General features: G+C 35.3%; 4 protein-coding genes across 7 annotated transcripts; 3 read left to right on the top strand and 1 right to left on the bottom strand.

The window, feature by feature from the left end:
• noxred1 (NADP-dependent oxidoreductase domain containing 1) lies at positions 1 to 4,030 on the top strand. Its single transcript, XM_079385714.1, has 6 exons — positions 1 to 225; positions 319 to 467; positions 1,583 to 1,763; positions 2,031 to 2,188; positions 3,253 to 3,439; positions 3,529 to 4,030. Exons 1-6 carry the CDS (start codon positions 68 to 70, stop codon positions 3,665 to 3,667), a joined length of 972 nt encoding a protein of 323 aa, XP_079241840.1. The 5' UTR covers positions 1 to 67; the 3' UTR covers positions 3,668 to 4,030.
• A 1,124-nt stretch (positions 4,031 to 5,154) lies between these two features.
• tmed8 (transmembrane p24 trafficking protein 8) lies at positions 5,155 to 11,180 on the top strand. The gene is made up of 7 exons (XM_079385713.1): positions 5,155 to 5,267; positions 5,535 to 5,574; positions 5,656 to 5,764; positions 5,859 to 5,958; positions 6,049 to 6,127; positions 7,606 to 7,896; positions 9,628 to 11,180. The coding sequence occupies exons 3-7, from the start codon at positions 5,658 to 5,660 to the stop codon at positions 9,843 to 9,845; spliced, it is 795 nt and encodes a 264-aa protein (XP_079241839.1). The 5' UTR covers positions 5,155 to 5,267; positions 5,535 to 5,574; positions 5,656 to 5,657; the 3' UTR covers positions 9,846 to 11,180.
• A 1,410-nt stretch (positions 11,181 to 12,590) lies between these two features.
• LOC306850851 (uncharacterized protein) lies at positions 12,591 to 24,990 on the top strand. 2 transcript variants are annotated; one of them, XM_079386776.1, is made up of 14 exons: positions 12,591 to 12,720; positions 13,355 to 13,531; positions 15,769 to 15,874; positions 16,014 to 16,124; positions 16,503 to 16,619; positions 16,727 to 16,907; positions 17,276 to 17,398; positions 18,643 to 18,830; positions 19,034 to 19,230; positions 19,469 to 19,560; positions 19,643 to 19,697; positions 19,857 to 19,954; positions 21,730 to 22,570; positions 24,712 to 24,990. In XM_079386776.1, exons 1-13 carry the CDS (start codon positions 12,659 to 12,661, stop codon positions 21,966 to 21,968), a joined length of 1,746 nt encoding a protein of 581 aa, XP_079242902.1. In that variant the 5' UTR covers positions 12,591 to 12,658; the 3' UTR covers positions 21,969 to 22,570; positions 24,712 to 24,990. The 2 variants fall into 2 exon arrangements, with proteins under 2 accessions (XP_079242902.1, XP_079242903.1); XM_079386777.1 differs by having other exon boundaries at positions 12,605 to 12,720; positions 22,494 to 22,570.
• Positions 22,454 to 26,466, bottom strand: gstz1 (glutathione S-transferase zeta 1). Of its 3 annotated transcripts, XM_079386779.1 has the most exons (10): positions 25,740 to 26,466; positions 25,508 to 25,654; positions 25,377 to 25,428; positions 25,225 to 25,292; positions 25,048 to 25,128; positions 24,841 to 24,966; positions 24,500 to 24,575; positions 23,266 to 23,318; positions 22,700 to 22,749; positions 22,454 to 22,621 (listed from the first exon to the last, which is right to left on the bottom strand). In XM_079386779.1, the coding sequence occupies exons 2-10, from the start codon at positions 25,532 to 25,534 to the stop codon at positions 22,495 to 22,497; spliced, it is 660 nt and encodes a 219-aa protein (XP_079242905.1). In that variant the 5' UTR covers positions 25,535 to 25,654; positions 25,740 to 26,466; the 3' UTR covers positions 22,454 to 22,494. The 3 variants fall into 3 exon arrangements, with proteins under 3 accessions (XP_079242905.1, XP_079242906.1, XP_079242904.1); XM_079386780.1 differs by having other exon boundaries at positions 25,508 to 25,888; XM_079386778.1 differs by lacking the exon at positions 25,508 to 25,654 and having other exon boundaries at positions 25,740 to 25,861.
• Between the last annotated feature and the right edge of the window lie 30 nt (positions 26,467 to 26,496).

The following is a 26,496-nucleotide window of genomic DNA, read 5'->3' as shown; positions in this document are numbered from 1 at the left end:
GACGTAACAGTTACCATAGAAACCGCACTTCTTTACTCGAAGTCTCTAAACATCCGCGATTACCAAAATGTTGGACTTGACAGTAAATTTAACCTCTCTTGGGTTTGAGGCTGGTCTCAGTGAAGATGAGAAAGAATTGGTATTTCTGCGCAGTCGGTCCGCTGGCTTGACTGTTAGTGGATGTGCGCATGCTGTATTTGCATATAAACTTCTCAGTTTGTTAAGGTAAGAAGAGTCCGACACTGTTGTGGATCTCAGACGACTGTTAATTCTCACATAGATGCAGTTTTTACTACAGTTATGAACATTTTCACACAGAAAGAAAGTGAACGCTGCTAAAGCACATCTGTGTGTTGGCGTAGTGGGAGGAGGACACATGGGCAAACAGCTGGCGACGGCTTTACTGCGCGCATCCAGCCTCGAGCCTCACCACATCAACATCTCAACCAGAAGACCCGAGACATTCGGTTAGTGAGGCAACACACTGAATTGTTATTGTTATTATTTAAATAAATTAATGCTTTTATTAATCAGGGGTGAATTAAATGGATCAAAAGGGACTGTAAAGACAATAACACTGTTCCACAAAAATCCATTTAAAATAAATTATTTTGAACATTCTATTTATCAAAGAAAATGTATCACCAGTCAGAATCCCGCCAGTTATTACATCATAATAGCAGCAAATCAGCATATTAGAAAGATTTCTGAAGGATCACGTGACACTGAAGACTGGAGTAATGATGCTGAAAATTCATAAATACATTTTAAAATATATTAAAATAGATACCAGTTATTTTAATTGTAATTAATATTAATATTACTGTTTCTACTGTATTTATAATCAAATAAATGCAGCCTTGATGAGCAGATGAACTTTTTGAAGTCTTAGAACTCTATGTATCTATCTATGTTTATTTATTTATTTAATATTATTATTATATATTATTATTATTATTGCAACTTAAGTAGTTGCTTAGTTGTGATAGTTTAAGCAACTAGTTAATATGTTTCTAAGAGAATAAAAAAATAAAGAATTCCTAAATATATATATATATATTTGTGCACCTAAGATTAATCATGTTTCATTGGACACTTGTTAAATAATTTATTTGAGAAACAAAATATATTGGCTAGTTGAACCAGAAACAGATTTTAAAACAATTGCTTCTGAGTGCATTTAGACTGCTGTTCAAAAGTCTCTTATGCTTGCCAAGGCTGCATTTATTTGATCATAAATACAGTAAAAACAGTCATTTCACAGCAATCCGTTGTGATAGTCCTCAAATCACTGTCAGGCTGGACATATATGTGAGTGTGTGTATCCTTGAAGGCCCATCAAAGCTGCATAATCATGCACACGGTGTTACTATAGAAACCCATGTGAAGGTCCACATGCATGCGACCACTGGCAGCAATTATGCACTCAAGAGCGGTTTCCTCGCTAATGCTTTACAAATCATAAAAATCCTCCTGAAAACCAGACAGTGTTTCACTCGTATGCCTTAACAGATAAATCTGAATTTTCATCAAGACCTATTAGTTCATTAAAAAAAATATATTTTCTTTCGTTGGCCCATAGGAGAATATTCAAACATGGGTGTTGAGTGTTACTTTGACAACATTAGACTGGCTAAATGGGCAGACGTGCTGTTCCTGTGTGTCTTGCCCTCTCAACTTCCTCAAGTCTGCGCAGACGTTCGCTGCCATCTGTCTTCAGACTGTCTGGTGTACAGCTTCACCTCAGCAGTGCCACTCAGCAGGTATTCAGACGAGCATACTTAAGATTATTAGCCTTAGTTTTGAGCTGTTATTTATTATGGAATAAGAAAAATTACCTGTGCTTTGTTATCGGCTTGTTGATAGATTGTCTCTCAAATTTTGATTATACTTCCAAATTAGATTTTGAGGGAGTAATGGCAATAAAACATTACTTTTTAAGTTATTTTCCTTTTTTAAGTATTTTATTACAAAATTATTATTATTATCTCTAAATATTAGTTTGTTATAGTTTTTTTTCTTAATTTCAGGCTTGCTGTGCTCCTTGACCACAGTTCTGTTATCAAACCCCAGTATGAGTTTGTGGCTTGTGATGATGTCAATACAATTTGGCTTCTCCACAATCAGGTGACTGCAGCTTTAAAGGATACAGAAGTGATATCAGCCTCAGCTCCTCTTTCAATGAATGGTGTGTGAAAATTGCAGCTGTGTCTTTGACAATATATTTTTATTAATATATATATATATATATATAGTTTTTTCTTTCCCACAGTTATTGTTATAAAACTAATAAAAAACAATATTGAAAAAAAGGTTTCCACAAAAATATAAAGCAGCATAACAGTTTTTTCTTTTTACATTGATAATAATATTATTAGAAGCACCAAATCAGCAAATTAGAATAATTTCTTAAGGATCATGTGACACTTAAGACTGTAGTAATGATCCTGAAAATTCAGCTTTGCATCATGGGAATTAATTACATTTTAAAATATATTAAAACAAAATGTTTTACAATATTACTTTATTTTTTTATTACATACTACATTTCTATTACAAACTATTTTTTTTTTATGTTTTATAAAAATAATGTTTTTTATTTTATTTTTATTACAATAATGTTTTATTACAAAATATCACAAGATAATCCGTCCCAAAAAAATTTAAAAACCTCTAAACAGGGTTGCCAGGTTTTCACAACAAAACCCGGCCAATTGCTACTGAAAACTAGCCCAATCGCATTTTTGAGGGGGGCCCCGTGTTCCGGAGCGTAATATACACGTTTTCTTATGGGGTTCCCTTGATAAAATTCTCAGTCCAGAGGATAAACATCACGTACCGGGTCGCTTCAACTCACGGACATGAAAAACAACCCACGGCAACAGTGTTAAAGTAACCCAATTCCGAGGGAAAACCATGGACTTGGCAACACTGCTTCTAAACAGCAGTGTGAATGCACTAGGAATTATTTTTTAATCTGTAATTGCAGCTAGGCCATATGTTTATTGTTTTTTTCTAGACAATTTTTTTAAAAAGTTCAATGATTAATCTTAGATGCACAAATATCTTTTGTAGGAATTCTTTTCATTTGAATTGTTTTTGCAACTTTATAAATAGCTGCTTAAACACACAATAAGCATTTTATTTGCCTTCCAAATATGTCTATATCCATCTGTCATATGAAGTCAATATGGATTTTGTACGGTGAGCTCCATAAGACTCCATTAAGTAAACTTGCACTGTTTGCTGAAGGTGGCCTCTTCCTGGATCAGAGATGGGTATCTGCTGTGCTCTACAGTCTCCTCAACATGTGCACGGCACAGAAGCTGGGCTCCGGAAAGACTCTTCAGCTGCTAAACGGGCTGTTTGAGACAAACACATTTACTTATCAAAGTTTTGTAAATTCACCCAGTGCATCTGATCTCGATAACCCTGATGAGTGAGTCTTATTGTAGATGTTAAAAATGAATTATCACTATTATTCAACCTTGCTTTATACAGTTATAATAGTTTGTCTCTGTTTTACAGCCTTTTTCCGTGGATCAGTTTGGTTGATGCACAAACTAAAGACACTTCATTGACTGACTTGGTGTCGAGAGATAAAGGTTTGCGAGACTGCATTTCAGTTATGCACTACAATGTATTCTCAAACTTAGCAGAAGGATAGGACATCATTTTGTTCAGTTAGTTCAATGAGACACAGCAATTAAATTGTGCAACATTTAAGTTTGTGTACATTTTTGTGTTCATGTTCAATCTGTTTATCTTTAACCAGCAGGTGTTTGTAAAGTGAAGTCTGAATTAGGTGTTAATTAAACTCAGGGGGAAAGTTAGCATGTCAGCTGGATCCCTTTGAGCTGCTGAGTGCTGTATACGTGTTTTATCCTCTGCAGATTTTTACCACACATGGCCAAATGACTTTGCATGTATAGAGTATATTTGACCGTGCCAAGCCATATGCTGCTAATAAACAAAAGTGTCTACTTATCTCACAAATATCGTAATGCTACCAATAAAAATACTTAAATGCAAGAAAAATAAATATAAGATAAAGTAATACATATTTTTTGTATTGTATTTTATTTTAAGAGGAGTCATTTATGTGTGAATAAATAACAGATGAATAAACTATATTTAATTATATTTTTTATAATGTAATATACAGTAAAATAAAATATTAATATTTTTGGCAGACTGTAAAAATAACATTGTGAATATTATTACTTTTTTTTTTTTTACTACATTAAAGGGCATATTGCAGGTTAGAGACTCCAGTGAGTCGATGTATAGAAAAATACTGTAGGAACTAGATTGTCTGTAGGGAATAGTGAATGAGGGTATAGGGGGAGATTTCGGATACAGCCACTGACTCGCGCGCGCTCAAAGCAGAGCGCGGCACACGACTCCCTCTCATGACGTAATATGACGCGATGTTGAAAAAAAGCGGTTTTTGAGAACTCTGTCCAGGAAAGCATCACTTTTTCATCTAAATTTGTGCCCTCGTGTCTTGTAATTGTAAAACATTTTCAAATCCTGCATTAACGGTTCATGTGGTATTTTCATACAAGGTTATATATTCATTTGAATTTTTTTTAACCTGCAATATGCACTTTAATATATTTTAAAATGTAATTTAAACCTGTGATGAAAAGCTTGAAAAGATGAAAAGAATTTTCAGCATGATTTCTCCAGTCTTCAGTGTCACAGGATCCTTCAGAAATCATTCTAATATGCTGATTTACTGCTCAAGAGACATTTCTTCTTATTATTATTATTATTAATGTTAAAAAAGTTATATTGGAAACCCTAATAATTATTTTTTTCAAGATTATTTGATGACTAGAAAGGGCAAAAGAACAGCATTTAGTTGAAACAGTATTCATTTATTTATTATAAATTATTATAAATGGCTTTACTGTCACTTTTGATCAATTGAATGCACTGTTGATGAATAAAGTATTTGTGACCCTGGACCACAAAACCAGTCATAAGTCGCACGGTTTTATCAAAATTATCCATGTATCTTTTATGCCAAAAATCATTACGATATTAGGTAAAGGACATGAAAATATTTTGTAAATTTCCTACTGTAAATAGCTTGTTCCCAAACTCATTTGCGGGGACTTTTATTATGTAGTCGTATGTGTCTGGCAGCCATTCAGAAAGGACTTTACTCTTCAGAACACGTATCGTAGCGGACTTCCTGGGCGTCAAACGTTATTTGTCAGGCAACACTGTTGCATCTACAGCATCACACGCTCGCGCAGGTACGTGTGTGTACATTATATTATGAAACTATATTGTACGTGTGGGTTTAGCTCATTGGGCGGGTTTGGTTTGAACGCAAACGTGTTTTCTGGGTCTGTTTTCCTGTGCTGAGATTGATAGTTTGATGGGGAATTTCACTTTAGTTACTCGACGTCTCAAAACTGATGCGTATGTGCTTCACGTGTCAGACATCCTTACTTATATTCACAAGTGTCATTACATGTAATATTAAAGTACAGTATGGATTATTTTATTTCTTCTTGCAGAGTTTTTAATGCGGTTCATTGAAAGCCACCTCTGAGTCAGGTAAGAGTCTTCATCTGATGAACTGAATCTTTGATCAGATAGTGATGAAGGTTTATATATTTCATGTGTTTGCTCCTCTAGAGATGGAGAAACTAGAGACATCAGAGCTTCAATCTAGACTTTCATCCCTGTCTGTTTCTTCTTTCCCTGGTATAACGCCAAAAAACTGTGAAGGAAACCCTTTAAACAGGTTTGTGCAGGTTTTTTTTTTTTTTTTCAGTGCTCAACAATGGTTATTTTAGATTTCAAAGGTATGTAAACCTCTTCCCACTTTCATTTTGAAGACTTCAAAGCACAGACCTTTCCCAGACAGTAATCCAGCCGGACAACCAAACTAAAATGGATGATAACTGCAATAACCGAGAATCTGTGAAATCCACCGAGGTACAGTGAATTCAAGCCTGTCAGATATTTGTGAATAAGTGAGCTTTAGCGCTGTGCTTGTGTATGTATGATTTGTGATGTTGTCAATAGGAGCCCAGAGCATCTCTGGGGAAGGCAGAAGCAGGTGACTCACAGGAGAGCAGTACTTCACACCCTGGGGAGAAAAAAGGTTAGTAAACCTCTATTAGAGAGGTGAAGCTATACTCAGGAAACCTTCTCATCATCTTTCATCATTGTCCCTCGAGAACAAAGCTGTCAGAAAAAAAGAAGGATGTTTGTGCTATTTGTAATGTGCTGTTCACAACCTTAAAGACTAGTTTTTACCATCCAAAAAATAAGAATCTTTCTATATATGACGCATCAACTAAATACGCGTGTGCGTTTTCTTTCGAGTCGCTATTGGGCAGGTCACGTGACTTTCAAAAATAGCATGCAGTGTACATTATATAGGCCAAGTTCTGTAGTATGCAGTAAAAAAGTAGTTTTTATAGGCTAGTCAGATTATTAGCTGCTGATTGCATAAAGCTGCTGTAAAATATATTGATATACAATACAAACTCAAGACTGCTTATCTATTTATTTAATTACAAATGTGCCAGGTCTGCATATTCACCAATAAGCTAAAGTTATTCTAATTAACAATTTTTTTTGGTGAAAGAGTATTTATTATTATTATTATTATTAATAGCAACACAAAGGTCATGAGTTCGATTTTCAGGGAATGCATGAGCCAATACTTGGCAGTCTTTCGGCAGTACTTGACTTCATCCTAAACTCAAAAAAAAAAAACTTTCCCTCTATCTTTCTCTCCACCTACTAGCTTGTACTTATTTGAACAATGACTGAGACTTGGTGTTACGAGCACTTCCTCTGTCTGATTGCCTCTTCAAGATGAATCGCTTTTTGTATTCCCCAATTGTATGTGGCTTTGAATAAAATAAAAAAAAGTCTGCCAAATGCATTAATAATAATAATAATAAATGCTGCCATTTTTCTGAAGTCATTGTCATTTTGACCCTCCTCTACAAAATAGTTGATTACTCAGTAAATATAAATCAGTGACATTTAATATTTTGGCTTTCATCACCAAACATCTTTCTTCAGAAATAATATTGACAAAATCAAAAATTTGAGCTGAGGAAGTTTCTTTGGTTGATTTGACATGGAATGACCCTATTGTTGTTGTTATAAAAACAGCAATAATAATAATGATAATAATTATTATTTATTAAACTTTGTTGCCCTTGTAAATGTAGTGACACTGCACTAGCTTGTTGGGTCAGCCGGTGTGTAATTATGGAGCAACATTAGGTGCATCCTACCTGAATTATTCTATACATGCAGTGTATTTATAATTTGTAAATAAAGTGTATAATATTTGTAAATGTATTTTTTAAATTTATGTTAAAAAAATCTTGAAAATTGAAATAATTTAATATATACATCACACATATATTTTATTTATTTAAAAATAGTAATAGTCATCAAAATAGGTATTATTTATATTTCATTTTCATTGGTCTCTTTTTTTTTTTTTTTTGAATTTGGGGTGAATAGTTGCACTGCTGTGCAAATATTCTCAGACATTTCTTCTCAATCCAAGTGTGAAATGAAAGAATATCAGTATTATCACTTATCTCTTTGCAGCTCTTCCTCCGATGAAAGCAGCATCCACATGGACCTCCACGGCTCTGAAGGAGCTGAAGACGAAGCTGTGTCAGGAGAAGGACAGCGTGGTGACGGTATATCGTGGAGACCTAATGACCGTCCACGTGCCCACTGTTCCCGAGGCGAAGCGTGTGTGCTGGGAGTTTGCCACAGATGGCTATGACATTGGTTTCGGGGTTTATTTTGACTGGTCCCCAGTCACTAGCCGAGCCATTACTGTCCACATTAGCGAATCCAGTGACGATGAGGATGAAGATGATGACTTGGAAGGTGAGGGAGTACTTCCTGTCCCGTTTTCTGCTTTTGTTCAGACAAACTGGTAGGAGTTGCTTTGTCTTCTTTTGTCCCTTGAATGCTTAGTGTATCCACACAGTTGCCCTGAATCGTAATTGACAAATTAAGGCTGGAACATGAGTTTTGTCCCAATTTTCCCCTGATTTACTGTCTTGACAATAGTTGCCAAAAGTTAGAGCCAGTCTGTAGATTTGAGTTGGCAGATTTAATAGAAAATCGTGTAGTCTATGATGGTCACAGACTCTGATTTTTTTTTAGCTTCAGATAGGGGTGTGCAATATTGACAAAAAAATAATCTCTCTATTTTCTGGGATTTTATCGAAAACGATAATTAGACACTATTTTGCTGAGTGTGTTATTGTGCTGGTATCTTAAGGACTACCGTGGACAGCTGACTCCTGAAGTTTTTGATATTCTTCACATTTTGTGTGGTGGCCAGTTCACACCGATCAAAATTAATCTTTTCCAATAAGTTTATGGACATTTTTAGCTTTTATAAAGCCATTTTTTCTAAAAGTGCATTATCTTTTTAATCAAATTCTTATATTTAATCAATGAATTAGAATAAGACATTTGAGCTATTACCAAGCAAATAAAATCAGTATTAATAAAATTGATCTTTGCAATGCAGAGGAAACACAGAAGCTGCATCTGAAGTGGCATTTAGATATTTTTACACACTGTTTAATGCAGGAAATGAACGCTCTAACCTGCAGTTACAAATGCATAAATAATGTTTTGATATATTAAACATAAAACGTTGAATACTGATATTTGATATTATTTAAATAATAAAAAGATACTTTATTAAACTTAAACCGCCAGTAGGTGGCAGCAAGTCACGGTTGATTCATTCAGATGCAAAACAACGTTGTGGCTGTGTTTGGAATAATTTTTGCTTTTGAAATAGCGCAAAAATAAACACAAGTCTCTTAATTAACTTCTTGTTTATTGAAGTGTTGTAAAAAAAATAAAAAATCACATTTGTAATCATGGTCATTTTTGGAACTCTTCGTGTGAAATTGATGATCATTTCTAAATGTATTTTTATAGACTGAATCATGCAGTGAAATAAAGCACTCACGTAATGTATGCGTACACTCTTTTGAATGTTTTTTGTAAAATACTCGATAATGTCAAATAGCACATCGTTAAAACATCAATTCCGATATTATCGCAGACGATATATATATCGCACACCCCTAGCTTCAGACTTTGATTCCATCCAGTCGGAGGAAATCAAACATGTTTGATATTTTCAGCTGATTTTAGAACACATTGTTTTAATTTGTGACGTGTCTTCTAGCAGGTTTGTTGTGATTGGATGAAGTTTAAACTCTGGTAGTGTATGATTCTGCGTCGTATAGTGTATGATGGCCAGTTTTTCCACTCTGACTATTAGGTAACTGGGTGACTCTCAAGAATCCTGTCAGTATTTTGTCCAGGTCATATTTTACCCTAAATCCAAATAATGAAATAAAACTGTTATTTTTTCAGTAAATAAAAAGCCTACTTTTAGGGTGTACTCTGTCTCATTCTTTTCCATAATGAAAAAAAATCATCATTATTATTTGTTTTTATCATTATTTGAGAAAAATTGTATATATTTCTAAATTTATACACTTGTTTTTTTACAAAGCTTAAAGTAAGCAGGTACATGTATGGAATACTTTCAATGATATATGGCCAATTGTTTTTGTCAAACAGGCCCTGTGGTTCCTGGAGATGTTGAGAAGGGCTCTAAATCAGTTGGCAACTCGAACTTGGGAGAAATCCTACCTGTGTACCGTCAGGACAGTCATCTGGCGGTTCAGAGCGGGAGCCACGAGTTTCCAGGAGAAGGTACATACCAGCTGAAGTTCGACAACTCATACTCGCTGTGGCGGAATAAGACTCTGTACTACAGAGTGTACTACAGTGCCTGAGGAATCAAGTGCATCTTAAAAAAGAAGCTTTCAGTGATACTCGTTTTGATCATATGTATTAAATTACTGTATAATTCTTGCTGTTGTTGATTTGTGCTTTTCGTTTTATCCAAGCCATAATCATAATCAAAAAATTACATTATATATATACAAAATGCTTTTTTAAGTGAATGTAATCATGAGGCTCATGATACGTGCAATGTGTTTTATGTGGCTTAATATGTTATGTGCAAGATGATATATTTCATATAAAAGGTCCATATATGTTTTATAAGTGTATTGTCTGACACCACAACAGAACTGTGGCATATCGTATATCAGGGACTATAGTAATCAGGGAAAGTATATGGGTTGTGAACCAGGTCAAATGCTTTTCAAACAGTTCTAAACAATTCAAAAGCAAACAAGGAAGGCGAGGAAGTCGATGTAGGTGACGAGGCAAAGGTCACTGTTGATTCAGGGAATGGCACATGAGTGTTTTCTGTTCGTTTGGTTGTTTTATGTCATATAATGCTGCATTGAGCAGCACATTGGAATGGCCTCTGAGGTCAGACACACTATTTCTTACACACTGCTAATAATACTGGGTTTGTTTTCTCAGCCGCAAAGACTCTGGAAGCCGCAGCTAGTTAGGATGGGTTTTAAATATGTTTTTATGGCAGTTGTATACTGTACCAAGATGGCTATCACTGCAGTCACCATGGTTACTACTCATGGAAATGGTCAAAGCCAGCTTCTTTACAACTTTAAACCATTTCCTGCCACAAAAGCTAATTTGTTGCATAACTGATCCAATATTTGCATGTCCCAGGCATGATTTAGGGTTGTTTGGCATCAGTTCGGTCTGTATAAACGTAATGCAGATGGCCTGTTTAAGATGTTTTATTTACGTTTATGTTCTTAGCTGATGCTTCTTTACCAAGGTAACTTACAAAACTACCTATAGCATAGGTTTTACGATTTTTTTGGCTTATATCATGTGCAATATGCCACACTAAGGGCTGCCAGCAGGGGTTGTAGTATAGTATTTTGTTTCATTTAAATACTCTTGATTATATGAATACCAAATCACACTGCGACTGTGCATCGTGTGAGTTTCTCTTCGTACCTCAATTATTTGCATGTCTTGAGAGACTGTTGCATTGTGCTGCTGAGGTACTCGATTCTGCCAATGTGTTTTTCTGCTTGTCCTTCTCTGTATTTTGTTTTTTTGTATGATATGCATATGATATATGTTTTTCATCCTTTTCTTGTTTTTCGTTAGTTGTTTCTTTTGCTCTTTGTTCACAATAAACGTTGACAATGAGTCAAGTGTGCGGTTGCTGCCTGTTACACATCGAGATTTATGGTTCCTTCCTTTCAGTACACAGCACTTCCTTCTGAGAATAACCATAAAAAGTGCTTTCTCAGCCTTAAAAATAGTTTTTCATTGGATGAGCACAAGCATCATTTCTCTTTAAACTGAGGTCAATGTATTGAGTAACAGCAGAATTAAGTGCTATTGTTTTTTTGTTTTAGATAGAGGGCGCTGTTCAACTGAAAAAGATTATTTATATATATATATATATATATATATATATATATATATATATATATATATATATCTGGGTCCAGAGGTCTATATATATATATACACATGTATATGAATACAATACATAGATGCACCTACATATATATGTGTATATGTATTGTATTCATTTAAAAAAAGGATGTTTGATTATGGTAAATAAATATGAGATATTAATATTATAATCAGCTGTTTATACTATGAGGATATAATGTAATGATCATGTTTTACTTTATGAACAACATGGTCAGCCAGAAACTGAGAATATTTAAATTATTTAAGTTTCTATCCGTTTAGTATTGATGATCAGTCCTAAAAATAGCATACTATTTTTTTTCATCAAAATTATTTTTGTTTAATTGCTATGAATGAATTAAACAATTCTTAACAAATTAATTCAGGAATACATTTTGTGATATTGAATTTTGAATAACATACCACGGGGCTGTGTTTTTTTTTTATCTATCAAACAATGTTGCACATTTTGTATCAAATAAAAATTGTATACATTTTCTTCTAAACTTCTAAATTTAGCTATTCATGATTATTCCCTTTTTATTTGCATATTTTAATGTATTCATAGACTTCATTCTATTTATTTACTCCATAATTAAAGATTCTCATTATAAGATGTTACTTGGTCGTGGCAGTGTTGTGCATGGTGTTATTGTATTGGAGAAATAAAGCAAAATATAAATATTAGATGAAAATGAGAAATGTTGCCTTGACAACAAACTGATCATACTGGTTTATCAGTCATTTTATAAATTTATATTATTCATTTAAATATAATATAAAACTAATAAAATAAAATTATATATATATATTATTATTATTATTTTTTTTACATTTTAAAAACATTTTTATTTTTAAATATATATTTATTTAAAATAACTATAACAAACTAAATAATTCGGGGTTACATTTTGTTAATTTATTTTTATTTATTTTTCACAAAATGTGTTACTGTAGGCCTATTTTTCTAAACCTTATTTAAATATTCCGTTATTGATTTTTTTATTTAATTTTTTTTGTTACATATTTGAATGTATTTCATTTATTACATATTTTCTTGTTGGCATTGGATGTTTCCAGAGTTGTCAGTCCACAAACAGTCAGAGATGTTAATTGGTCGTGGCGGAGCGTGTGACGCAGGAGGTGATAAATGCGACGGCGGTGGCGGGGGTTTGGCGGCAGTCCTGCAGAGAGAGCACTGGAGGAGTTGGGTCGGTCCTGAATCAACAGCATGGGCAAAGTGCACTTTTATGCCATCTGGTCTTTACGTGAAGCACCTCGACAGTTTATACGGTGGGCGCTTTCATTAGACCTAACGTTACTTCACTGTATGACCTGATATTATTGTTTTACTTCACCAAACATGGAAGAGTTTGTTGTCACACTTTTACAGGAATGAGGATAAAAATCTCTTAGCTACGAAAAAGTAGCTGAACATTGCCATCATTATTGCCAAGGAAAAACATGCTGATTAATGACATTGATTTGAGGAGAATGTGCTTTTTTTTGTTTTGTGCATGTATTTTTTTTTTTGGTCAGTTTGTGTGTGTTTGTTTTTATTTGAAATCCTATCTAATGCATATAAAAAAGGTTATTTAAGATGTATCATACATTAAGACTAAGGCCATTTTCTGTTGCAGCAAAAATTTAAAAAGCATGAAACAAACATCAAACCACTGATGTGTCCATAGACTGTAAAAAATGACTGAACACATTGAAAAAACTGAAATTGAAAACTGAAAAAAACTGAAATTGTAACTCAAGAATTATATAAAATAAATAATACAGTTTGTCATAACCTTACAACAGTTCTTAACATGGTCTTTGAGTAAACACACATTTACACAATCGAATAGTATAATTGTAGATGTGACCACTTTCTCTGTGTGACAATGTTTTTTGGTTTTCTCTAATTGACCTCATGTAGAAATGTCAACCGTACGACGTACCAGATTCAGATGCCGTTACCTTTACCGAAGCAGCTGATAGTGTTTGGTTTAGGGGAATGGTCGTCCTTCTCCAGTGCTACAGAGATCTCCGTGGAGGTTCTGCTGGGTGCAGAGGTCAAGTCACAGGTCATCGGGACTCTTTCACCTCACTCCAGGCAAGTGCACTGCATCTTATGATTACAGCACTGCCCTGCAGTAAATCATTTGGTCTAAATTCATCCAGATTGGCAATTAACTAAAATTATTACAGTTGTTTACAGTAATTAAAATTAATTAAATGATATAAATATTATATGAATAACTAGTACTTAAAATGAAAATTGGAAATGTCTTAGCAACTGACTAAAATAATTATGTATAACAACAAGTCCTAAAGCTGAAATACAAATTAAAAGCTATATAGAAATATAAAAAAACTAGTGTCGACAAACAATTAATCGCATCCAAAATAAATGTTTTTGTTTACATAATACATGTGCGTACTGTGTATATTTATGTGTGTGTGTGTATATATATATATATATATATATATATATATATACACACACACACATAAATATACACAGTACGCACATGTATTATGTAAACAAAATCTTTTATTTGGAATGCGATTGATCGCAATTAATCATTTGAAAGCACTAAAAAAAAAAAACCTAGTAAAATCGACAAAAGCACATAACAAATGATTAAAATATAAACTGAAATTTAAATGAAAACCAAATATAAAAATAAAAGCTAATGCAAAATATTAAAAAAGTACTATAGCAGTGCATAAATAATACAAAAATAAACCGATCCTGATGAATATTTAAATAAAGACACTAACACTATGACTTTAAATGCAATAGATTGCAATTTGCAGCTGTATCAAATAGCACTTAAACAGTTCCAGAAAGCCAAGTATATGTACAGGTCCTTCTCAAAAAATTAGCATATCATGAAAAGGTTCTCTAAACGAGCTATTAACCTAATCATCTGAATCAACTAATTAACTCTAAACACCTGCAAAAGATTCCTGAGGCTTTTAAAAACTCCCAGCCTGGTTCATTACTCAAAACCGCAATCATGGGTAAGACTGCCGACCTGACTGCTGTCCAGAAGGCCATCATTGACACTCTCAAGCAAGAGGGTAAGACACAGAAAGAAATTTCTGAACGAATAGGCTGTTCCCAGAGTGCTGTACAAGGCACCTCAGTGGGAAGTCTGTGGGAAGGAAAAAGTGTGGCAGAAAACGCAGCACAACGAGAAGAGGTGACCGGACCCTGAGGAAGATTGTGGAGAAGGACCGATTCCAGACCTTGGGGGACTTGCGGAAGCAGTGGACTGAGTCTGGAGTAGAAACATCCAGAGCCACCGTGTACAGGCGTGTGCAGGAAATGGGCTACAGGTGCCGCATTCCCCAGGTCAAGCCACTTTTGAACCAGAAACAGCGGCAGAAGCGCCTGACCTGGGCTACAGAGAAGCAGCACTGGACTGTTGCTCAGTGGTCCAAAGTACTTTTTTCGGATGAAAGCAAATTTTGCATGTCATTCGGAAATCAAGGTGCCAGAGTCTGGAGGAAGACTGGGGAGAGGGAAATGCCAAAATGCCTGAAGTCCAGTGTCAAGTACCCACAGTCAGTGATGCTGGTGTTGGTCCACTGTGTTTTATCAAGGGCAGGGTCAATGCAGCTAGCTATCAGGAGATTTTGGAGCACTTCATGCTTCCATCTGCTGAAAAGCTTTATGGAGATGATCTCATTTTTCAGCACGACCTGGCACCTGCTCACAGTGCCAAAACCACTGGTAAATGGTTTACTGACCATGGTATTACTGTGCTCAATTGGCCTGCCAACTCTCCTGACCTGAACCCCATAGAGAATCTGTGGGATATTGTGAAGAGAAAGTTGAGAGACGCAAGACCCAACACTCTGGATGAGCTTAAGGCCGCTATCGAAGCATCCTGGGCCTCCATAACACCTCAGCAGTGCCACAGGCTGATTGCCTCCACGCCGCATTGAAGCAGTCATTTCTGCAAAAGGATTCCTGACCAAGTATTGAGTGCATAAATGAACATAATGGCCATTCTTTTATTGGTCGGATGAAATATGCTAATTTTTTGAGATAGGAATTTTGGGTTTTCATGAGCTGTATGCCAAAATCATCAATATTAAAACAATAAAAGGCTTGAACTACTTCAGTTGTGTTGTAATGAATCTAAAATATATGAAAGTCTAATGTTTATCAGTACATTACAGAAAATAATTAACTTTATCACAATATGCTAATTTTTTGAGAAGGACCTGTATAGTTGTCTTAATTAACAAATAAATCACCATCATTTAACTGTCAAAGTAAATCAAACCCATATTTTTTTTAAATGAATTGGGCTCTGGGAAACTCTTTCTGTGAAGGTGTCTGATCTGGCAAGGAGTTTGGACTCCTGAGCTTCTCGCTGAAGCCACACAAAGAGGCAGGAGAGGAGTTTACGCCAAAGTCATGCTCCGCATCCATGGACAGGTATTTAAACATAACATTATGTCCTCAATCATCTCTCACTAGTAGTGCTGATTGCATATGTACAGTATGTCTTGTTTTCGCTAATTTTAACTTTCTTATCCATCACAAACTTCTTCGTTCAACCGTATGTTCTTTGTAGGTGAGATCCAGTTTTATCAGCAGCACTCCACGAATAACAAGGAAACGTCTAGCGCTGAACCACTCCTCCAATCCGTCCAGCACCCTTCTCAGCAGCGGAGAGAGTCATGATGTGAGTCACGCTTTGCTTATGACTTCAGTGAAATGATCTGTTCTTTGTTCTTCAGTGGCCACAAGGTCATTTCTAACTTAAAAGGATAGTTCACCCAAAAATGTAGATTCTGTCATTATTTACTCACTCAAGTTGTTCCAGACCTGTATGAATTTCTTTCTTCTGCTGAGCACAAAAGAAGACATTTTGAAGAAATTTGGTTACCAAACAGTTGATGGACCCCATTGACTTCCATAGTATAGAAAAATAAAAATCCCATCGAATACAAAGGGGTTTATAGTCATCAGATTTTTCAGAATTCTAGACATAAGGTTTATGAGACGCCTTAAGACATGGCTTGTGATGAAGTGAATACACAAAAGAATGACTTCTCCTTAGATCTTCATGAAGATCACCCAGAGATCTCCTTCGGAAGGAAGCGTCAGCGGTGCGGAGCTGGGCAAAAGTAAAACGGAGAAACGAGAAAACACACTACTTCAGGGTGTGTGGCCGACGGTAAGGAGTCGTCCACAAACTAGTTCTTCAGCAAGTGGATTGATCTCCAGGAATTGAGAGGGTTTCAAATTTTAAAACGTACCGTCTTTGTTTTGGGTTTTTTGAAGGATAAAACTCCAAGACGTTCCATTATAGGAATGAAAGGATGTGTTTGGAGTTCTGAAGATCCAGAAAGCCCTCAGGATCCGAACCCAGTTTCAAGCACCAAGAAGCGCAAACTGCGTAAAATATCTGCAGTAGATTTAGAGGACGAGATGGCCGTCAAACGTGTGAAGAGCTGCAGGGCTGGTAAAGGCTCGTTCATCTACTCGGAGTAAACATGATAAATGTTTATTTACCTGCTTGAAATCTTAATGTTACATCCGATTAAACCATTGTCAAAGTTGCAGATTTAGTTATTGATATAATTGTGAGAATATTGATAGTATAATTTATTTATATATTAAACTATACATTTTTGTGTATCAAAATGTTTGAACCTAAATGTTTGTGATATTTTAATGTAATATTTATAAAATCAGTTGACATTTTAAAAAGAAAATGTGACATTTATACTTTTAGCTGTCAGTAATTTTTTGCCAAGGCAAGCATCACTATTACTATTGCTTTGAATTTATTATTTTTATTTAATTTTATAATTTATTTATTATTCTCAGACTGTCCATCGAAGCGCTGGAGCCAGGCCATGTGTTTGAGTGATCCTGAAACAGCCGTTCTGATTGGTGGGGAGGCTGATGACCAGGCCAGTTGTAAAGATTCTATATGGAAACTGGAGATTGGTGCATATCATTTTAAAATCATGATTACAATGTGATACGGATTTTATGCAACAGTTCAATAAACAATAAGTTAATATTAAAAAACTTACGTTTTAGACACCATATGTCCTGCTTTTGCTCTATTTCTACAACAAAAATAATTCTAAACTCAGCCACAGCATTGTTTTTGCGTCTCTGAGCAACATAAGTGATTCGTTCCTGAATGAATCAACCTTTTAAATGATTGTTCAATCGCAATGACTCCCTTATTAACGCTGACTTACTCACCTATTGGTCGTTTTAATTTCACATTTAAAGTATCTTCATTTTTTTTTTTTTTATAATTTCAAACATCAGTTTTCAACATTTTATGTTTCAAATATCAAAACATCATTTATGCCTTTATAACGGCAGGTTAGCATTCTATGTCCCTCTGAGCTGCATTGTGTAAATGCATCTAAATGCCACTTCAGATGCATTGCAAAGCTACATTTTGTTGATACTGATTTAATTTGCTTGGTAACAGGCCAAATGCAAGAATTTTACTCAAAAGATTAAGCACATTTTTAGAAAAAATGGCTTAAAGGTAAAAATGCCCATAAAACTTGTTGGAAAAGTCTAATTTCTATCACTGCTGTGAACTGACCACACAGAATATGAAGAATATCAAAAAAACTCAGGAGTCAGCTGTCCACGGTAATCTTTAAGATACCAGCACAATAACACACTCAGCAAAATGGTCTAATTATCGTTATCGATAAAATCCCAGAAAATATCAAGATATCATTGTTTGCCAATTTCACACACCCCCAATACATGTTATTTCATTTATATAATAAATATTAAAATCAATATTATTAATACTTTGACTTATCCATTTTCTTAAAAATGGTTTAAAGGCTGAAATGTAAAGTTTATCATTTTACCAACTTTTTGTTTTTGTGATAATAAACTTGTATCTGAATAGTAAATGATGCTTTTTACAGTCATTTTACAGTTTAATATGGTACTATAGACATTGCCCTACCCCGCTCGTATGGTATTAATTTGATTTGTGCAGGTCTTAAAAACTCTTAAATTTGAGCTTAAAAATCCTGTTGGATACATTTAATTATTAATATTATTATTTAGAATTATTCATTAGTTCTAAATTGAGATTTGTGCATTTCCTTTGTTTTATTTATTTATAGATTTTTAAAAAAAATTTGCATTTAATAATGACGCATACCTTTTAACATATATCCTATAACTGTAATAATTCTCAGATAATGATTTCTGGTTCCCCATGGACGTATCATCGCCGGAGGTCAGCCCACCAAGCTCAAAAGGTCACTCAGCAACCTTTGACCCGGAGTCTAAAGCCGTCTATGTGTACGGTGGTCTGAGAGATGCCCAGCGATACAGTGATATTTATATACTGGACACTCTAACATGGAAGTGGAAGCTTGTTTCTGTGAGTATTAGATACTTTTTTAATATATTGTGTATATATAATTTATATATAATATAAATACAAATGTGTTTATGGTTCAGTATATAAATAAACTATGCTGTCAGTATTTCCACAGTTATATCAATAACTAATTCTGCAACTATGACAATGGTTTAATCAGATGTAACACAATATGCAATTGTTGACATTTTGGGTTGACCTAGGCAAAGGGAAATATACCGTCATTGGCGTACCACAGTGCCACAGTCTATAAGAAGGAGCTGTATGTATTTGGAGGGGTGCAGCCCAGCCGATGTCCTGAAGGCAAGGTTTGCAGTAGCACACTGTACATTTTCAACCCTGAACATGGTCTGTGGTATCAACCGATTGTGGAGGGTGACCGTCCTCTGCCCAGGTTTGGGTAAGGAGTTTTACTTTTTCTCTTCATCCAGTTTCATAATCACCATCCACAGTATTTGCAACTAAAATCAAGAGGGTGTTATTATTTACTCACTCTCACGTCATTCAAAACCCCTTTTTATTCTTCTTTTACCATCTTCCACTACATCATAAAAGTAGCTTTGTTTTTTTTTTTGCCTGAGATTTTTGTCTTTCTTTTGTAATTATATAATTTGTCCTTACTGTTCATTTTATTGTAGGCACTCCACCACGCTGTTGTCGAACAAGATGGTCATTTTTGGTGGGAGAAAAACTGCCACCTACCTCAATGATCTTCACATCCTGGATCTTGGTAATGGAACTGAGCATCTGGAAGCATTCACTGTCGGCTTTGTTGTTCATATAATCTCAGTCTTTTGTTTCTTGTGGAAAAGGCTTCATGGAATACACTTCTGTAAAGTATGAGAACATGCCACCATTGGCCCGTGGGTAAGACTTTAAAATGTGAATTTTACAACTTATTTTTAAAGAAAACTTTATAGAATAAGCTGATAATGCAGAATTTGTAAATACAGTTACAGTTTAATAAGGAAATTTACTTGCATTCATGTATTTTGAAGAGATGACTCTTGTCATTCTGCTTTGCAGGTTTCACGCTGCTCTACCCGTGTCTGACAACAGGGTGCTGATCAGCGGAGGCTGCAGTGCTGTAGGAGCCCTACAGGACCTCCATCTCTTTAACATAGGTCTGTCATTCCCTCATTTACTAAACTAAGTACCATTGAAAACGTTGAAAGGGCCCTCGCACCTGGGCTCATCACCACCCGGTGGTTTTAGGAAGACAGCGAATGGTGGGCAATATGCATTTAAAATGGTAAATATAGAAGGAATGTATCAAAATCAAAACTTCCTGCTACCAGGTGGTGGCGCTATGACTATAACTGGATATTGGCATGTAGATGTCTTCAGACCAGTACTTGTATCAAACATGAAGTTTGGTGCAGATTGAACATGGGATATTTGAGTTAGTACAAAGCATGTCGTATCCTGTTGCCAACAGGTGGCGCTATGATTATAACAGAATATTGGTCTTTAGATGTGTTCAGGCCAGGACTCTTATCAAACATGTGAAGTTTGGTGCAGATTTGACATTGTATGCCTGAATTACAGCACCTTCCTTTTTCATGGCAAAACATCGAAGTTTGTCAGGTCACCATGGACACGGCCTTCAACAAAAACTCAAGATCTTCGCAATTTAATGTCACAAAGGGCTTTAGATTACACTTACCAAATTTGGTGTTGATCTGTTCAAATCTCTAGTTCATTTAAATACAACACCTAAAAAGTGCAAAAACGGCACAAAACTTGCTGAGAAAATTCTAAATAACAGACTTCCTGTTTGGCTTTGGACTTCATACCAAGGGACTTGTTTGGAGGTATTGGTGTGCTACATGTGTCTACCAAATTTCGTACATGTATGTGAATATATACATAGCTCAAGGGACACTTTGTTGAAATTTTATAGATGGCGCTATCAAGTCATTTTGCCACACCCACTTCTGAAACCTACATATCAAATGTAAATTTTCACTACTTTTGGCGTGTGTGCAAAGTTTCATGAGTTCAAAGTTTCGAGCATGTTTAGGCCCTCAGAAATGCGGAGAAGAAGAATCTGAGCAATTCCAATAGGGTCCTCGCACCACTGGAGCTCGGGCCCTAACTAACACTAGATAAAGTTCGTAAAGACAAACTTTGAAGTTGGCTTGAGAAAGCCAGACCAGAAAATTGATTGATCTTCCATGTCTCCTTTCTTTTTAAACAATTAATTTACATGACTCTTCCAACTGTCAATGATTTAGTGGTTAGGGATTAAGGATTTAAAAATCTTCTTCCCCTTGTTTACTTTCTACCTTGGTTATGCAAGTAATATTTTTACAACTGGTAAAATGTATGTCCATGCACGGTTTTAAGTGGATAGTTCAGGCAAAAATAAAAATTGTATAATTTCTTCACACTACGGCCCGATTTCACAGACAGGGCTTAGACTAAACCAGGATTATGCCATAGTTCAATTAGGACATTTAAGTAATTTTTATAAACGTGTTTAGGAAAAAACATTACTGGTGTGCATCTTGAGACAAAACAAAGGCACGGATATATTTTAAGATCAGTCATTGCAAGTTTCTTTCAGTTGAAACAGCTCAGACTTGCATTATAAGCCTTGTCTGTGAAACCGGGGGTACAAAAGGACAAAAACAGTGTCAGCAGTGTCCCAACAAAGAAAGGAATCATACACGTATGAAACAAATAAATGATGACAGAATGTGCATTTTAGGGTGAAGTGTCCATTTAAGTGTGTTTGTCGGTTTTACTTTAACTTAAAGTAGTATACCAGCATATAGATGGCCTCAAAACCGAGACTTGAAGTCACAAATCATTGATTTCAAGGTTCTTTAAAAGACTACAGTTTACAGATATTAGTCTGAATGGCTTGAAAGGTTAAAACGATGCATGTTTGCAGATACCAGCTCCTGGTCATCAGTGGTGTCTCCATTGCTTTGCTCTAAGCCTCGTGCAGGCCACAGTCTGATATGCCTGAGCTCTACAAAGCCTTTATCTTCAGACCCGAGGGATGCGAGGGATCGCCGTCATAGCAAGAGCCTCTCTCTCCAGTGCGCCATCCTAGTATTTGGAGGGTCAGATTGTTCAGGAACATTTTATAATGACACCGTTAAATGCACGGTTGAACTCCCTGTTTAGGATCAGGGACTACAGGATTTTTTTTTCTTAGAAATGAATGTAGGGTACTTACAGAAACATCATAGAAAAAATAGGAACTTTTATAGTTTTTTTTTTAACGTTGCATTGTTGCAGTTTTAGCATGAACAGCTGTTTTACAGCTACAGTTTTTATATCGATTTCCTTAAAAGCAAGCAAAGCCTTCTCTCTCTCATGTGTAGTTCAGATTTGTATTTAGTACATTCAGAGACTCTGTATTTTTGTGCAATAAATGTTTTCTCTTATTTTGCACGTATTTAACATGTTTTCACGTTTGTATTTTTGTCCACTTTGTATGTTTCACATTGCACTCACACATTTTCCTTTAAATCACTGGCATGTGCAGCTCAACTCTTGCTCATAGATGTCTGAAAGTTGCAAAAAGCGAGTAGTGTTTTTAACAAAGAAATAAATGCAGTACTTCGCTAAAAAGAAACCGAACTGTCTTATTAATGAAGAGTCTCGCATAACTGTTTATCAAAGTGTTTTATTGATTTCATTATTCAGATTATGCCCGCAAATCATCAGGAGTATCAGGCTGACATGACGGATGAGTGACTTTGAAAGCATCAATCTCAATTAAGGTCTGGTTTAACCTTTTGATAGTGGGGAACTTGGACATATCCACCTTGAACCTTTGGTAAAGGACAAAGAAGAAAGGCAATTACAGCATTTTGCATAAACAATGTCAGCTTTAAAGAGACATGTCGTACCTTTCAGCATTGTAGACTTGAGGCACAAGACAAATATCTGCCATGGATATCTAGAAGTGTATTAATGTTAATATTTGAAAGCATTTTAAAATGGAGTTTACATTTTGTAAACACTACTGTTCAAAACCTTAGGATTAGTAAGGATTTTCCTCAAAAATGACAGTAAAGACATTTAAATGTTACAAAGTATTTCAGTAAAAAAAAAAGCTGTTCTTTTTAATCAAACTTATTTCCTATTCATCAAAAAATGTCATGTTTCCACAAAAATATTAAGCAGCACAACTGGTTTCAACACTGATAATGAGAAATATTTCTTGAGCAGCGAATCAGCACATAACAATGATTTCTGAAGGATCATGTGACTGAAGATGCTGAAAATTCAGCTGACATCACAAAAAAAAAACTACATTTTAATATATATTTAAATTAAAACTGATTTCTACTTTGAACATGAGACTTCTTTCAAAAGCATTAAACAAACCAAAGTTTTGAACAGTAGTGTATATCATATATTGCTATTTATATTAATACTTTATATATTTGATAAAGTGCATCACAGCCATTACCTCATCGCCAACACAGTATTTTCCTGCCGTCTGCTTCAGGATAGGCTCTAGGGCTTCAAAAAACATACAATAAAATTAAATTCCACATTCAAACCAATTAGGAGTTAAGTATTTGTTACAATATTTAGGAAAACGTGTTGAGAGAGTACTTGGATCAAAGATAAAAAACAAATAACAAAAAAACGATAACTACTGTAGGTACATGTACAGTGAGAGGAAAAAAAAAAATTTGATCCCTGCTGATTTTGTACGTTTGCCCACTGACAAATAAATGATCAGTCTATAATTTTAATGGTAGGTTTATTTGAACAGTGAGAGACAGAATAACAAAAAAAATCCAGAAAAACATTTAAAAAAAAGGTTACAAATCGATTTGCATTTTAATGAGTGAAATAAATATTTGACCCCTTCGCAAACATGACTTAGTACTTGGAGGCAAAACCCTTGCTGGCAATCACAGAGGTCAGACGTTTCTTGTAGTTGGCCACCAGGTTTGCACACATCTCAGGAGGTAGTCGAGGACGCATTGTGATCGGATCCCAGTGTAATGTAAACGCAATCCAGCCATCGTGTCTGCATTAACAGGTTGACATCATGCAAAACGACGCCCCCTCTCACACAAACTGTCAGAAAAAAAGACAGAATACCTATGTGGAGTGCTAGTGAGACTCCTACACTTCTCTTTGATTTGTAAAATGTCCCACGATTTAAATGCTTTTCAAAAGAAAACCCATCACTTCAGGTTAACTTTGCCTAACATTCTCTGCAGACTTATTTAAATATTGCGCGGGAAAGACAGATCCGATCGGTTATCCGGATAGAGACGTCAGCTGATGTTGGCAAGTGTAAACACGCCACGTTCTGATTGACTGACGATTTGATCTGCTTGATCAGATCACTGTGATCGCATGTTAATGCCAAGTGTAAAAACAGGCTCAGATGTTCATTGGCAAACTTCAGGCTTACCTGTATAAAAGACACCTGGGAGCCAGAAATCGTGCTGATTGATAGGGGATCAAATACTTAATTCACTCATTAAAATGCAAATCAATTTATAACTTTTTTTTTGAAATGCCTTTTTTTTTTAATACTGTCTCACTGTTCAAATAAACCTACCATTAAAATTATAGTAAGATAATTTCTTTGTCAGTGGGAAAACGTACAAAATCAGCAGGGGATCAAATACATTTTCCCTCACTGTAACTTAGTGAAAAACATAATGAGAAAAACTCACCCTCGAATCCTCGGTTGATGAAATGTTGAGCCCACTGTACCTTCTCTCCTCCAATTTTCTGAAGCACATATAGATTCTGAAATACAGCATCATTGGAGATAATGGGGTCTTAGTTTAAAGAATATCAATCAAACATTACATGTACTGATGTGAAATTCTTGCTTGTAGAGGAGAAGTGTTAATAACTTTTCCATGTGATTTGTACCTTACAGATGATGACCTGATAGTTATGGAAATATTATAGAGAATCAGGGGTGGGCTCTTTTGACTTGGACCCACCTAAAACCATTCAGACAACTTACTTACAGTTGAAACTGTTACTTTGTGCACCTTTGTCTAACCTGGAGAGGCTGGATGCCAGCCGCGATGATGTCACAGATGATGCGGACCTGAGCCCGCTGCTTTGGGTCTGCAGGCAGGAGACGGGGCTCTGGACGAGTTTCCTCAATGTACTGGATGATGGCCAACTGAGTTAAATAATAAAACAATGTAAAAATTAAATAACTGAATTTCAATGCGCCACAAAGCAGGAGAATGCATGTTCTTACCGACTGAGACAAGATGATGCCATCAATGGTGACTGCAGGCACTTGCTGCATTGGGTTTATTGCCTTAAATTGATCTGTTAGCTTGTGAAAAAGATAATTCTTTGAGTTAACCTGGAATGTTTTAGATATGGATAGATGAATATCAACAATCTAGTGCAGAGATGTCAGTATATATACCTGTTGCCCACCATCCTTGATGAGATTTACTGGTTTTTGTTCATATTCAATGCCTTTCAATGCAAACGCTGTAAATATGAAAATATTTAAATTAGAGAAAAATATTTGATATAGGCTCGAGATGCTAATGATCTGATGTATTCAAGACTCACCTATCCGGACTCTCCACGAGCAAGAACTTCTAAAATATCCATAAAGAGCAGGCTAGAACATGATAATATAACAGTTAAATAATGCATTGTAAACAATAACTTCATTTAAGATCAGAAACAACATATTTAACCTTCGCTTGTGTCGCCATGGCATGCATATCAGTTCAGTTCACATGAAAAACCCACTACTTTGTCAACCAATGAGATGTACTACCAAATATCCTCCTCCTGGCTGAGATTCTCGTGACTAAGCAACTTCAATGGACTTCGGAAGACATCTGGAAATTATTTCGTTTGCGTTAGATGTCTGCCGTCTCTCACATCAGCCCTGTTCAAGCATGCATACGGGATTTATGCTTTTACCTTGATTAAACGTGCAGCTGTTGTACTCATATTAGATTGTTGGTCCTCAAGAAGAATGGACTTTTGAGATGGATTTATTAATTGCACGCATAGTAGTGAAGCTCGGTTTACTAAAGATTCTTTTTTATGAACCGACTCTTGTTGATGATTCAGTCGAACTGATTCGCGAGCCATTTGAGATGTTTGTTTAGGAATAAAAGAATGTGGGAACATTACAATACTGTTAACAATATTGGGAATTAAAAATATGTTTAAAAATAACATTATTATTTATTGTGTTGTAAGTAATGGTCTTATTTGTGTTGTTAGCCAAACTTTGTTAATACAAATGTTTGAATAATCAAAACAAACAAACACGACAAGACCGAAAACATACTCGTAAGCAACTGTTTTACACAAAAGGAAAAAAAAGTGAAACCGTGAAAAAGGGAATCGTTTATATATATAAACGAACCATTTGAACGAACCGATTCGCTAAAATGATTCACTGCAGTTCAAAGCAATTCATTTACATGCATCAAAACTGGAAAGATTTCACCGACCTAAATTATATGAAGTAAATTAAATGCATCAAAAGTTAAGGTTAATAATGGCGTACTTAAACGCTTTTTGTCATATAACATAAATTTGTCACATGCCTTCTATCTTTGTGATTAATAATAGACAGGTTTAATATCCTATCACTTCCTACGCAACACAAAGAAACGCCTTTCAACAAACGCGCACTACTATTGGTCCATCGTCTGCGAGGCCTAAC

This window comes from Barbus barbus (genome assembly GCF_936440315.1).
Source record: "Barbus barbus genome assembly, chromosome: 30".
Lineage (NCBI taxonomy): Eukaryota > Metazoa > Chordata > Actinopteri > Cypriniformes > Cyprinidae > Barbus > Barbus barbus.
Note: the sequence above shows the minus strand (reverse complement) of the source record. Positions and strands in the feature narration are given on the sequence as shown.

Bases quoted from the DNA above. Each gene is read 5' to 3' on its own strand.
- noxred1 (XM_079385714.1), top strand. From the start codon at position 68: ATGTTGGACTTGACAGTAAATTTAACCTCTCTTGGGTTTGAGGCTGGT. The intron at 1,764-2,030 runs GTATTCAGACGA...TCTTAATTTCAG, and splicing joins TCAGCAGTGCCACTCAGCAG to GCTTGCTGTGCTCCTTGACC. The intron at 3,440-3,528 runs GTGAGTCTTATT...TCTGTTTTACAG, and splicing joins GATCTCGATAACCCTGATGA to CCTTTTTCCGTGGATCAGTT.
- tmed8 (XM_079385713.1), top strand. From the start codon at position 5,658: ATGGAGAAACTAGAGACATCAGAGCTTCAATCTAGACTTTCATCCCTG. The intron at 5,765-5,858 runs GTTTGTGCAGGT...TTCATTTTGAAG, and splicing joins GAAGGAAACCCTTTAAACAG to ACTTCAAAGCACAGACCTTT. The intron at 6,128-7,605 runs GTTAGTAAACCT...ATCTCTTTGCAG, and splicing joins ACACCCTGGGGAGAAAAAAG to CTCTTCCTCCGATGAAAGCA.
- LOC306850851 (XM_079386776.1), top strand. From the start codon at position 12,659: ATGGGCAAAGTGCACTTTTATGCCATCTGGTCTTTACGTGAAGCACCT. The intron at 13,532-15,768 runs GCAAGTGCACTG...CTTTCTGTGAAG, and splicing joins ACTCTTTCACCTCACTCCAG to GTGTCTGATCTGGCAAGGAG. The intron at 16,125-16,502 runs GTGAGTCACGCT...ACTTCTCCTTAG, and splicing joins GCAGCGGAGAGAGTCATGAT to ATCTTCATGAAGATCACCCA.
- gstz1 (XM_079386778.1), bottom strand. From the start codon at position 25,769: ATGAGTACAACAGCTGCACGTTTAATCAAG. The intron at 25,429-25,739 runs GTAAAAGCATAA...ATCATGTTCTAG, and splicing joins CAGCTGCACGTTTAATCAAG to CCTGCTCTTTATGGATATTT. The intron at 22,750-23,265 runs GTAATGGCTGTG...ATACACTTCTAG, and splicing joins AATACTGTGTTGGCGATGAG to ATATCCATGGCAGATATTTG.